Source organism: Athene noctua, chromosome 15 (assembly GCF_965140245.1).
Source record: "Athene noctua chromosome 15, bAthNoc1.hap1.1, whole genome shotgun sequence".
NCBI lineage: Eukaryota > Metazoa > Chordata > Aves > Strigiformes > Strigidae > Athene > Athene noctua.
The window spans coordinates 4,617,000-4,629,105 of record NC_134051.1 but is presented as its reverse complement, the minus strand read 5'-3'; the positions used below and the strand labels follow the sequence as shown (position 1 = coordinate 4,629,105).

The following is a 12,106-nucleotide window of genomic DNA, read 5'->3' as shown; positions in this document are numbered from 1 at the left end:
GGGAGCACAAGAGCTCGGGGACGTGCTCCACAGACAGCTCCAACCATGGCACTCCAGAGGGAAAACCCCTCAAAAAGAGCCCGCGGGACCACTCCTTCCCATGGGAAACCCTGCTGAGAGCTGGACCCCCCCCCTTCCAAAGCCTCTGGCTCCCCTGGCAGCCCATCACCGTCCGCATGGGTCCCACCAGGATGGACACAAGCAGCAGGAGTGAAGTTTCCCAGCAGAGACCTGGTTGGGCTCACAGCTCTCTGGAAGACTCGTGCACCCCCAAAACAGGGCGTTCATTAGGGGCTGTGGGTGTGTTTGGGGCAGGGGGTGAGGGAACCCCACCGGGCGGCGCCCCCATGATCCACCACCCAGACTGGGGGCTCCACACAGCAGCTCCCACCCCACAGCCAATGTTTCATTCTGATGTTTATTAGCATTTATGCGACATCTATTGTTCAGTTTTTTAAATACACAATAAAATATGGAAGAGGAGAATGCAGCTCAGACATTTCAGTCGGGCCTTGGGTAATTGCTGTGGTCAGCATCCCCTCACCAAACAGGGCCATCACGCAGAGGGTTTGCTCCTGCTGACTCCAGCAACCTCCACCTGGAGGATCTGGGCGGTGACAGCATTGACAGAGGCCTCCAAGCAGCCTCTGCCCCAAACCACAGCCCAGCTCATCCTGGGAGAGGCCAGGCCTGGCTGCTCCCTCCTTTAAACCCTGCTCTGGGTGACACCTGAGCCAGGTGGAGCAGCTCAGCCCCATCAGAGTCTCCTGACCCAGCTCTGCCCTGTGCTTCCCACCCCTGCCCATCAGCTGTGCAGGCAGGATCAGGCCCACGGTACCCTATTTCTGCAGGGCTCCCAGCAGCCAGGACCCTGCAGGCTCATGCCCAGCTCCAGCACAGGCCCATGCACCAGTGAGTCCGGCACATCCCCGAGTGATGCTTCCAGCTCTGCAAAGCAATGGGACTAGCAGGGCTGAGCTTTCTGTGCCCAGCAGTCAGTGCCAGTCCTAGAAGGGATGGGAAAGGGTAAGTTTGACCATTGCTCAAACTGAGGCTGATTTTTTTTGCAGGTCATTAATTACAGTGAGCCTTAAACAGACAGGGAGACAGCCTGATGGACCCTGAGAAGTGGATAAAGATAAGGGCATTTTTGCAATGCGATAGAGGATGGGAAGCGTGGCTGAGGCCAAGCCCACCACAGCACCAGCAAAGCCTCCAGCTCCCATCCCACAGCACTGTAGGGTGATGGGACAAACCAGACCAGCTCGGGGGGCTGCTGGTCTCTGCCTCACTTCGTGGATGAGCTGGGGGACGGGCAGGGTCAGATCCCCCACGTACCAGCTGACCCAGGAGGTTCAAAAGCTCTTTCAGCATCAAATCCACGACCCCTCGGTGCCTGTTTCCATCCAAGCACCACCAGAGCAGAGCAGCACAGGCCGCCAGTCCCCGGCTGTCTCCCCCACATCCCGCCAGAGAGGTCGTGCCGGTTGTTGCCATCCCTGTGCCGTGTGTGGGCTGGACAGGAAAAGCGGACAATCCCCAGTATTACATTTTAGGAGCCATCAGTTAAATGAGCTATTTTAATTAAGTGCAATCTAAGTTATGCGGTAATGTCAGGAGAGATGATAGAAAACACTCCTCTTGGCCCAGCCAGCAGAGAAGGAGCTTCATTAGCCGTGACCCGTCACCGACCTCACCTCGTGCGTGCTTGTGCACGCTTGCACCCACAAACCCCGCTCCCTTCAAGGCAGACTTCCCGGGAAAAGCACCTGCCACCCGGTTTCTGTCCTGCCATCCGGGGTGGGCGGATGGAAAGCACCACAGTCAGGGTTAGCTCATGCAGACAGAGGGCAGGGAGATGTGCTGTGCAGTGTGCCGTGCCCCCACGCCTGGACAGACGGACAGACACGGGGCATGGCCGGGAGATGCAGCACCTCCTGCCTGCGTTACATCCCTGTCAGAGCCTCGATACTTCACCTGCTGGAACCAGCAGCTTAAATTAGTCTGAGATTAACTAGTTTGAGCTCTTACTTTGAATTTTATGCCTGTGACATTTTTTTTTTTTAAAGCGCAGAAAAGTTAATTTCCAGCAGAGCTGTCGTGGTGCTGGCAGGCACAGCCATGGCCATAAAATACCAGCCCCGGCTCAAGACGTCAGAGAGGAACAAAGATAGACTGTGATGCAGAAAAGATGCACGCATTTAAAATAATCTCCAAAGAATGCAGCGCAGCCCTGAAGACACATGTCTCCAGTGTCTCTCCCGAGCTCCTTAAATAGGCTGCACCACTTATTCCCTCCTGGTGGCTTTCCACTCTATTTTGCATCTAATAACGGTGCAGTTCAACACCGCTGTATCCTCCCAGCCCCTCCAAGAAGCCCCTCACCGGGTGCCACTCGCCAAGCGCCCAGGCTCCTCAGAGGTGGCCTCGTGCCACCACTGCAGAGCACCCGGAGCAAGAGCCCATGGCCCTGGAGAAAATGTGAGTTTTGCAGAAATTCTTGGCAGTCCTCCCACAGCTCCCCTACTCCTGAAATTAAAGGATCAAGCCACAGCAACCCCTACATCTAAATTAAAACGAGCTATATTTACTGTTCATGCTAATTGAATTATATTAACTCCGAGCTGGATGATAAGCAGAGCCGTCCCTTACAGTTCCTGGTCTTAATATGTTTAGTGTTCAGACAAATGCACGCCAGTGTGTCATCGTGTTCAAAGCAGAGGAATTTGGTCCTGGGCTATTTTCATCCTGCCCTGACAAGGCTGGCTGGGAAACTTGGGGTTTTTTTTCAGGGGTTGAAGCATGGAAGTGCTGGTGAGTCCAGCCAAACGTTGCATTTCTCCCGCAGAAACCCCACTGGGGCAGCACGAGCGGTGCCAGGTGGTGATGGTAGTGCCGAGACGGGCTCAGGCAGATGCTGGCGCCGCGTAGGCACTGAGCAGAGCAGGGTTCCAGCCATGGGAGCAGCTTCTCGCCCCGGCCCATATCTCTGCAGGGCTCCCATAGGGCAGGATCCAGCCTCACCCTCTTGCTGCTGCAGGATCCAGTGCCCGCAGTGCCGTCCCCACTGTCCCCATCCAGGCAGGTGCAGGGCCAGGCAGGGGGGGTCTGAAATTTGGGGCAGTGAAGGGGGCTGGGTTGGGGCAGAGAACTGTGAAGGGGCAGGACAGAGGTATCGGTGGAGAAGGAGAACATGCCTTCAGCCCTAACGCCATCAAGATGAACTTAATTCAAAATACCTCAGGCAGGAGGCTTCAATAAGACCAAAGGACCCTGCCAAGAGTCACACTTCCTATACTGAAGTGCATAAAAGCTGGACATGTAAGACATGAAGAAAGCACTGTCAGGGTAGGCCAGTGCCCGCCAGCAAATATATAACGGTGGGAACATGAAATATTAATCACTGGTGCATAAAACAATAGGAAAAACCTGCCTTTAGAGGCAGCCATCAATCCTCACTCAGCAGGGAACATCAAGAGACGCTAATACCATACAGGTTCTGCTTAAATATTTGCCTTCCTTAATGCTCATGCAAGAAGCATTTGCTTTGAAGTTGAAAATAGACTGTAAATGTCTTTTGTGTGAGATGAAACATGATAAGACATGAAACCAGGAGGCTAAACTGTAGTTAATCACAGTGGTTTTACAAGCAACAAATCACTATCGTAGACAGTAAAGCGTATCGCTTAAAAGCACGTGCCACGAGATCGCAGAGAGGAGAACCCCGGCCGGGCATCGCCCACCACCACTGGTGGGTTTTCGGGTCGTGGCCCATCGGGGCAGCCACGGCGCTGGACTGATGCTCACAGGGCTGGGACTGATGCTGGTTCAGGGCTGGACCAATGCCAGCACAGCCTGGAGCATCTTTCCCTGGTGGGATCTTTCCCCAGGGCCAGGGGGGTGATGTGTTTTTGGGGACGGTTCATCCATCTCGATGCCAGGGCACAGGGAGGGCAGGAGTGCTGTGGGCATCCACACGCCTGGCACTGGTTCTGTCCGCACCCACAGCATGGGATGGGGTTTTGGGTGGGGGTGATTAAGTCCCTTCCTGGGCAGACTCGGGAAGATCCATGCAGGGAAGCCACCCCCAAAAATGGGATGCGCTTGGGCTGGGGATGGAGCCTGGGGTAGTCACAGCTCTTTGGGCATGGGAAGGTTAATGGTTGGACTGGATGATCTACAAAGTCTTTTCCAACCTAGATGATGATTCTGTGATTCTGTGAAGGGCAGCACACGCCAGTCCACACCATGCCCTGGCACAGCCGAGCGCAGGAGCGTGCCTGCACCACGGCACGCACAGCCGGCCTAGGACAGGTATCTCCCACATCAGAAATGAAGATCATGATTAAAAGCGATGTGCACTTGGGAGCATGAGATAAGACCCCAAAGCAAGCATACAAGTATGACTGATTAACAAATAAACCCTCACTAATTGCCTTAAAAAGTCAGATCTCAACAGCCTGGAAGAAAAAAAAAAAAGTAAATTTTCCTTGGGCCAAACATTTTTCCAGCACGCTCAGACTTGCTCTGAATGTTTCCAGTCATTATCTCCCTAATTAACACACCACAAACTGAAAACAAATTTCCCCACCTCCCATAATTTCCTCCCATAGGTTTGGGAGGTTCAGCCGGATTAAACAAACCCCAGGAACGAGGTCAGCGATTGCCCGGCGAGCGGCGTCTCAGGGTGGAAGGCAGCCCAAAATAGGGAGAGATGAAGTTATTATCGGTGAATGAAGTGGAATAAGCTTTTAATTTTCTCCAGCTGTTGCTGGATGTGCTGAGGGACAGGTATGCTCCCGGGATGGAGGGGCTGAGCCAGGCAATGGAGAGGCACCTCACCCCTTGACAGCCCTGCACGTCTCGGAGAAATCAGGGTTGTGTAGCAGTTTTTTAATTACCATCACTTTATTTTCTGTAATTGACACAAAAGCAGCTCCAGCCCTTAGTGCCCCAAAAGGAATTCAAATAATTCCTTTTAAGCAAACGGATGCTTCAGAGCCCATCACCAGGGCAGGACTCTGGCACAGCTCAGGGTCATGGCTGGGGCTGAAAGCGCCCATTTGATGGGACCAGACTGTGCAAGAGCACCCCAAATCAGGCTGTGCTCCCTGCCCCAAGGGATGTCCCAATGTGTAAAACCCCAAAAGTGCTGCTCTGGGGACTCGGTGCATGTTTACAGCCAGACACAGCTTCCCACCCTTTCTGTGCCACCATGTCCACGGACCTGCTGGCACGGGGGAGCCTGTGGGCTCAGCTGGAGTGGGAAAAACTGTTGATCAAAGGGTAAAATTAAATAAACCAACACAAGTAGAAAAGAAGGAGCCATCCCTCCGAGGCCACTAAGTCTGCTTGAAATATGAGTGAAAATTTCAGGTAAAAGCAGCCGGGTGCAGGCAGAGGGCTGCCTGACCAGCTGGCTCACCCCTCCCGCAGTGCTGGCTCCAAGGAGTAACGGTAATTAGAGCTTCCTAATGCCTCCAGGTCATTTTCTTTTTCCTTGCATAACGTAATTTCTATAGGGCTTGTCGTCTTTATTAGGAGAATTAATCTAAATCTTGCTGTGCTCTGGCCGCTTTGCTGTCCACTGGAGCCATCCCAAGGAGGGTCAAAGAGGCAGGTCCTCTCCATGGCATGCGAATAAGAAAATTAAAAAATTAAAAAGGGAGGTCAGCTGGAGGCTATGGCAGAGGAAATTAATGATTTTTTAAACAACCAAGGAAGTTTGCGTTGGCCTGGTAACGTAATTCAATTTCTATCATTAAACCCGTGTCGCTGATGTGGAGCCGCTTTTGCCCAACTAAGCAAAATCCTCTTATTAAGCCAGAATTGTCATTAGTGTAATAATAAAACGAGGATGAATGGCAGAGGGGAAGGACTGGCCACAGCGCAGCTGTGGCGATGGGGATGCCCGGTGCCACAGAGCCAGTCTCCTACCATGAGCACCCACAGAGGTCTGGGGAAGGACGAGGGACCCCACGGAGCCCGGGATGGCTGGGGGTGCTCAGCGGAGCTGGGAAGGGGCAGGGATGGGATTTGCCTCTGCGGGGTCACATCCTGCACCCTCAGCACCAGGTCACTCCAGCCTCAGGTCTTTAACACCCCTGCCAAAATCCCAGCTCCGGACAGATTTCCAGGATAAATTTCCATCCGTATTTATACCATCCTGGGTAATTTTCCTTCTTGCTGCTGCAAGGGTGGATCTTGTGCATCCCCAGCCCACCCCAGCAGCATCCTTCCTTCCCTTCAACGTCTGGGGAAGGGTTAGGAAAAGCACTTGCACCCTCCCGTGCCTGAGTCCACGAACTGCAACTCAGCATGGAAGCGTGGCTGTGTCCCCCCACGGTGTAGGACAGCCCACGAGTGGGAGGAACCGCTGCCATCCCCTCGCTGCTGGCATTCCCAAGGAGGTTTCCTGCCACCGCAGCATCTCAACGGAAACCATGCCAAAAATACCTCCCGGCGCCAGGCGAGGGGCAGCGGGGCAGGAGGGATGGATGGTCCAGGGTGGGAAGCAAAGGGGCAGCTCCTGCCCTCCCAGGCTTACGTGGAGGTCGCCAGGCCAAGGGCAAAGCAGCAGAGCAGGGGATTAATCGGTCGAAAAGCAGCTTGAACCTTCAGCTTGGAACCTAATTAGTAATTAGAGCTGAAGGTCGTCCTGCGCACGAGGAAGGCAGTGAGGGCGATGCCACGGGCCAGCGGCACAGCAGGAGGGAGACGTGGTGCTGGCTCTTGTGCTCCAGAGCAGACTTTACCCTCTCAGAGGAGGGAACTGGAGTTCAGCAAAGCTCAGCTCAAGTCTCCAGTCTCCATGAACCTGCTATCCAACCCTGTCAGGGCAGAGACCTCTGAGAGGCAGACAAGGGTTGTATAGCTTCCAATGTTGCAGGCAGCTTCACGGAGGAAAATATTGAGACACTGCTAAAACTCAGATCCTTTCTGCTCAGAAAATCCTGTTAACACCAGGGACATACTATGAAACAAGCTAAAACCAGCTTCAGTTGGGCAAAAACACTAACTGGAAAGAAAAGGAAACTTTCCTCAGTGAAAGTTTTGACCCCAGGAAGGCCCAAAGGCCTCCAAATAGACCAGCATCCCCCTTTCACGTGGCAAAACCTGGGGTAACAGTAGCAGATACAGGGTAAAACCACACACACCAACCTCAGGCACAGGATAAAACCACACACCACACCAACCTCAGGCACAGGATAAAACCACACACACCAACCTCAGGCACAGGATAAAACCACACACACCAACCTCAGGCCAACCCTTTGGGTTACGAGACCAGGCCGGATGCCAGACACTGTGTGTTCACACCCAGTGATGCGGGTTCATGGCCGGAGACAGAAGCATCAGATGAAATCTGCTCTCAGCTTTCTGGTTGGGGCTTTGGAGGCACAGAATTTGTACCTGCATTTGTATTTGCCTCGCATGCACCCCACCACCGGCGCAGACTCCCCACCTAAAACTGGGCAACCGAGCAGGGAAGGAATCCCAAGACAGATGCACCAGGGTGCCATGAACAGTGCTTTTTTTTTTTTTTAAAAAAAAAAAAAAAGAGGTTATTTCTCCAACACAGTGAATCAGTGCTTTATTTTCAGTATTGAAAGAGGTACAAGACCAGCAGTGAGCTCCAGGTAACGAGCTGGACCCACGGGGTCAGCAAAAAGGTTTTGCCACCTTCAAAAATCCTTGTGTATTGATTTCAAATAGGAGGATTGGTGTGGGGACAGGGAGGAAGGCCACAAATCAGAGGCTGAATTAAGGAGAAATCAGTGTCACACCCTTCCGAGCACAGAGGGAATGCAGACGTGATTCCTAAAGCCTGAGTTGTGCAAAGTGCAGCCTGTGAGCCTGACGCTGGCCTCCCTTGCACCTGCGTAGAGCAAGGAGGAACCGTTAGTGCCACTGGAGTTTATAGCACAGTGATAAATCTGGTGTAAGGCCGAGTCAAGATCAAGCCCAGAGGACATGGGAAATCTAGAATTGTCTCTACTGTGTGCAGGATGGGTAGAGGGGTAAAATACGTGAATGCTGTCAAGTGGGATCATAAAATCATCCTTCCCCTAGCACCCTGGAAGGGTTTATATAGGGCAATTCATACCATGACCCCAGCCCAGAATAGCACCAGGGATTAACCCGGACTGACCTCAACTAATCCAGCGTTACACCCTGGAAATGCCAGTGGAGTGACTCTGGATTGCAGCGGTGCCAGGGCAGAATCGGCCCCTCCTGGCTGTGATCTGGACAGTGTCCTGGCTCAGTTGAAGCCAAGAGCAAAACCATCCCAGAGCTCAGGAGAGGTGGGACCGACCGCCCACAGGCTGCTCGTGGGCAAAGCCTAAAGGACTCGCCAGCAGAGGCCAGGATGCCAGGGAGAACAGATAGTTGGAGAGGGGGTAAGGGTGGGTAAAATGAAGAGCTGTAGCCTTTGCAGCACCCCAGTTCATGTGAAACACCCTCACGTGATACCCCTCACCACCCAGCAAGCACGGAGCTTCAGCAACCACATTTTCCCCTCGCCTCCCCCATGCTCCTCCCGGGATCCTGAATCAGCAGCCCTGAGAGGGAACCGGCCCGGGGACACCGAGAGCTGCTTTGGGGTTTCTCTTGCTCCTGGTGCCCCCTTGGCCGGACGGTGCACCCCAAGGTGTGAACGCAGGATCAGCCCAAGAGCAGTGTGCCAAGTAGAGCAGCTCGCTTACTTCTCCTTCAGGTCGTTTTCTGCTTTGCCTTAGAAGAAAGGGAGGAAAAATTGGGGCTTGTGTTTCTTGCTCCAGAACCACCAGTCCCTTTTATACGGTTATTTTTCTACCTGCAACTAGCATCTCGCAAACATCGCAGCCTGACGAGCGGGACAGGAAGTTGTGGCTGGGGTGCTGCCCTGAACTTGGCCTCCCAAAGCCTTTTTGTGACTCAGGGGAAGCAAACAGCACGACAACCGCAAGGGCGAGAAGCCCTGCCCTTCTCCACAGACCCGCTCCCCGCCCGTAGGGCAGCTGCAATATTCAGAGCTCCCCAAATCTCAGACTGACGCACGTGAGATTTTTTTAGTGGCTCCTTGGCTTATCTGCAGGGCCAGCTACGCCCTGCCGAGCACAGCCTATCGCAGATGGCGTGGCCCAGCCATCAGCAGCTTCCCCAAAAATAACTGCGGGCTGACACAGCTGCCAAACCGCAGCCTTTACCTTTCGGGACGAACTTCAGCGAGCTGCTGAATATTCAGAAGCGGGACTGCCCCCTCTTCGGCCCATCGTTGAGGAATTCGTGGCCAAGCCCGTTGCCACACTTGCCACAAGACACCTAGAAAGGCCAAGGAGAGGGTTGGACAGCAAGCGCTCTGCCTCAGCAGGCAGGCTCATGAGAAAAAAAGCCCGTGGGCTTTGTGACACCCCAAAAAGTTTCGGAATCGGCACCTTTAAAGCCCCCGGCCGCTCCTTGCGCTTGGACACGCTGTCCTCGCGGACGGTCTCGGTGAAGGCTGGCCACGGGGACGAGTGCTCGTACTTGGCACGGCTGGAGAAGAGCTCATGGCCACACTTGGCGCAGACGTAGATGCCTGGGGAGGGCGGCAGGAGAAGAGGGGTCAGTGCTGGGGGGCAGCCCCCCGGCCCCGCTCCTCCACCGCCTCGCAGCAGCGATTGCTGGGCATCGGGGGGTGGAGGCAGGGGGGTTAGCGGTGGGGACACGTCAGCCGGGTGACGTGGGACACCCACCCACGCTGGACTTTGCTCGCGTGGGCCACTGCCAGCTGCTGCCGGACCCCCCCGGGCCGCGCAGGCGAGTGGGAGCTTTTGGGAGGAGGGAAAGGAGCCACATCCCCTATAGAGGCTCCTCTACACCCCGCAGGACAGGATCCCCCCAGGGGGGCCCTAGAGGGGCACCCCCACCCCCCCAGACCCACCTTTGCAGGCAGGATTACCCCCCCCCGGTTCCAGTCGCAGGGGTCCCCCAACACGGACCCCAGAGAGGATCCCCCCATCCTGGCTCCCACGGGTGGAGGATGCCCCGCGGGAAGGATTCCCCCCCCCACTCACCCGGGGGGATTCAGCCTTTTCGGGGGTGCCCTCCCCACCGCGGGGGGGGTGGGGGGAGAGAGGGATCCCCCAGACCCCCCCAGGGACCCTACAGCCCCCCCGGAGAACCCCCCCCAGCGCCCCCGGCCCCGCTCACCCGGCTGGAAGTGATCCTTGAACACCTCGCCCCCGAGGAAGGAGCAGAAGGACATGGCTGCCCCCGCCGCCCCGGCCCGGTTCCGCCCGCCCCGGCCCCGCCCCGGCCCCGCCTCTCCGCCGCCGCGGCGCCGCCCCGGGGCCGGCAGGGGGCGCTGCGGCGCGGGCGGTACCGGGGACGGGGCGGGGGGTCCCGGTGCCCGGGGAGCAGAGGGGTGTGGGGGGGTCCCCCGGAAACCCCCGTCCGGGCCCCGCCACCCCCCGCCAGCGTCTCCCGCGGGGAGGAGGGGGCGGCCCCGCCGGGCTGCGGGAGCGGGGGCGCGCGGGGCGGAGCGGGGATCCGGCGCGGTCCTGCGGATGCTCCGGTACCGCCGGTTGGAGCGGGGTGAGCTCCGGCCCTGCACCGGTCACCCGCAGCCGGCAGCGGGTCCAGGACGGACCTTCCGCCTCCAGCACCGGCTGCTCACCCCCGGCGCCGGCACCCGCACCGACCCTCCTCTCCCGGCACCGACACCAGTCCTTGGATCCTGGCACCGGGACCGGCTGGCCTCCTTCAGCAGCGGCTCTTTTACCCCGGCACAGGGTCTGCTCCTCCCCCGGCACCGGGACTGACCCTGCGGTCACCGTCCCCCCGGCTCCACCACCAGTTCTCCCCAGCACTGGGACCAGTCCGTCTCCCGGCAGCACCGGGACCGCTTGTCCTTCTCCCACACCAGGACCGACCCTTCCCCGGCTCACCGGGACCTGGCCCAGGTACCGGCAGCGCTGCCCGCGGTGGGTGATGGAGGTTGGGCGGCTCTTGGGACAAACCGGGGGTTCCCCCCACCCTCCCCACGCACCCCCCAGGGTCCCGGTGGATGGGGTGTGGGTGCAGGCTCAGCGGGGACCACCCGTCCCGCCACCCCAGGACCCAGGGGGTCACCCGTGGGGACCCTGCGGGGAGGCGACGGGGGGGCTGAGCTGTGTCCCCTCGTGGGGTGCATGGGGCTCCCCGAGAAGGAGGAGGCAGCAGGCCGGCGCCTGGCAAGGTAAGGGCTTTGAAGGTGAACCGCAGGCAGCCGGCTCCTTGGCAGGCTCCAGGAGGGGATGAGCTGCATGCGGTTTCCTTTTCCTTCCCCCCTAAAAAAAACCACCACAAGTCTCTTCCCTCGTTTTCTCTGAGGACCCTTGGATGAGTCCTCACTCGGTGGGCTCTCATGGAAATCGCACCATCCTTGGTGCAAGAACAAAAACACCGGCAGCCTTTGGAGAGAAGCCGGGGACTGTCCCGAGGAGCCAGTCCTGCTGCCGGAGCCCTGCAGCCCCCAGCAAAGCCCTTGGATGGGTCGCGGCTCCCCAGCGCCGATGGACGTGTCCATCAGCCATGAGCTCACCCCAGGGCTGGGCCCAGCGTGGAAACCCCCGGCGTGGGGCCAGCGCTGGCGATGCTCCTGCCCGCTGGATGCTGCCGGTTTGAATTAGGTCAGGCTTTCATCTCGGGCAGGCTGAGCTCCCTGCTCCAACCCCAGGGATTGGGGATTCATGGCAGGCGCCCAGGCAAAGGGAGGAAGGGGCTCTCACTGCAGCACCGTGGGGTGGGGGGGAGCCGAGGACGCGCCGTGTCACCGCACGGAGAACGGGTGGCGTACTGTTTTGAAAGCGTCTCCCTTACGGTCCACTGAGATTAGACCAGTGGGGTGTCAGGAAGGGTTCCAGATAGACTCAAGGGCCGTGTACACCTTTGGGGTGCAGATTTTCAGCCAGTGGTGGGAGCTCCACCCGCCACTGGGACCCTGCACCTCAGCAGCATCGTCCACCCGGACGCCTGCTGCTGGCCAGAATTTAGAGGGTGAAGCAGTGCCTGCACGAATGAAATAAATGGGGGAAGTGGTTGGGTCCTTCCCCAGCACTGCATCTGGGTGAAACCAGGGCTGAGAGCTCTCCCCAGAGCT

The 12,106-nt window shown here is 57.3% G+C and overlaps 1 protein-coding gene across 1 annotated transcript; it reads right to left on the bottom strand.

Moving 5' to 3' along the window:
• Window positions 1-7,565: 7,565 nt before the first annotated feature.
• On the bottom strand, window positions 7,566-10,296 carry MSRB1 (methionine sulfoxide reductase B1). The gene is made up of 5 exons (XM_074919113.1): window positions 10,177-10,296; window positions 9,420-9,562; window positions 9,192-9,306; window positions 8,709-8,736; window positions 7,566-7,879 (listed from the first exon to the last, which is right to left on the bottom strand). Exons 1-5 carry the CDS (start codon window positions 10,229-10,231, stop codon window positions 7,822-7,824), a joined length of 399 nt encoding a protein of 132 aa, XP_074775214.1. The 5' UTR covers window positions 10,232-10,296; the 3' UTR covers window positions 7,566-7,821.
• Between the last annotated feature and the right edge of the window lie 1,810 nt (window positions 10,297-12,106).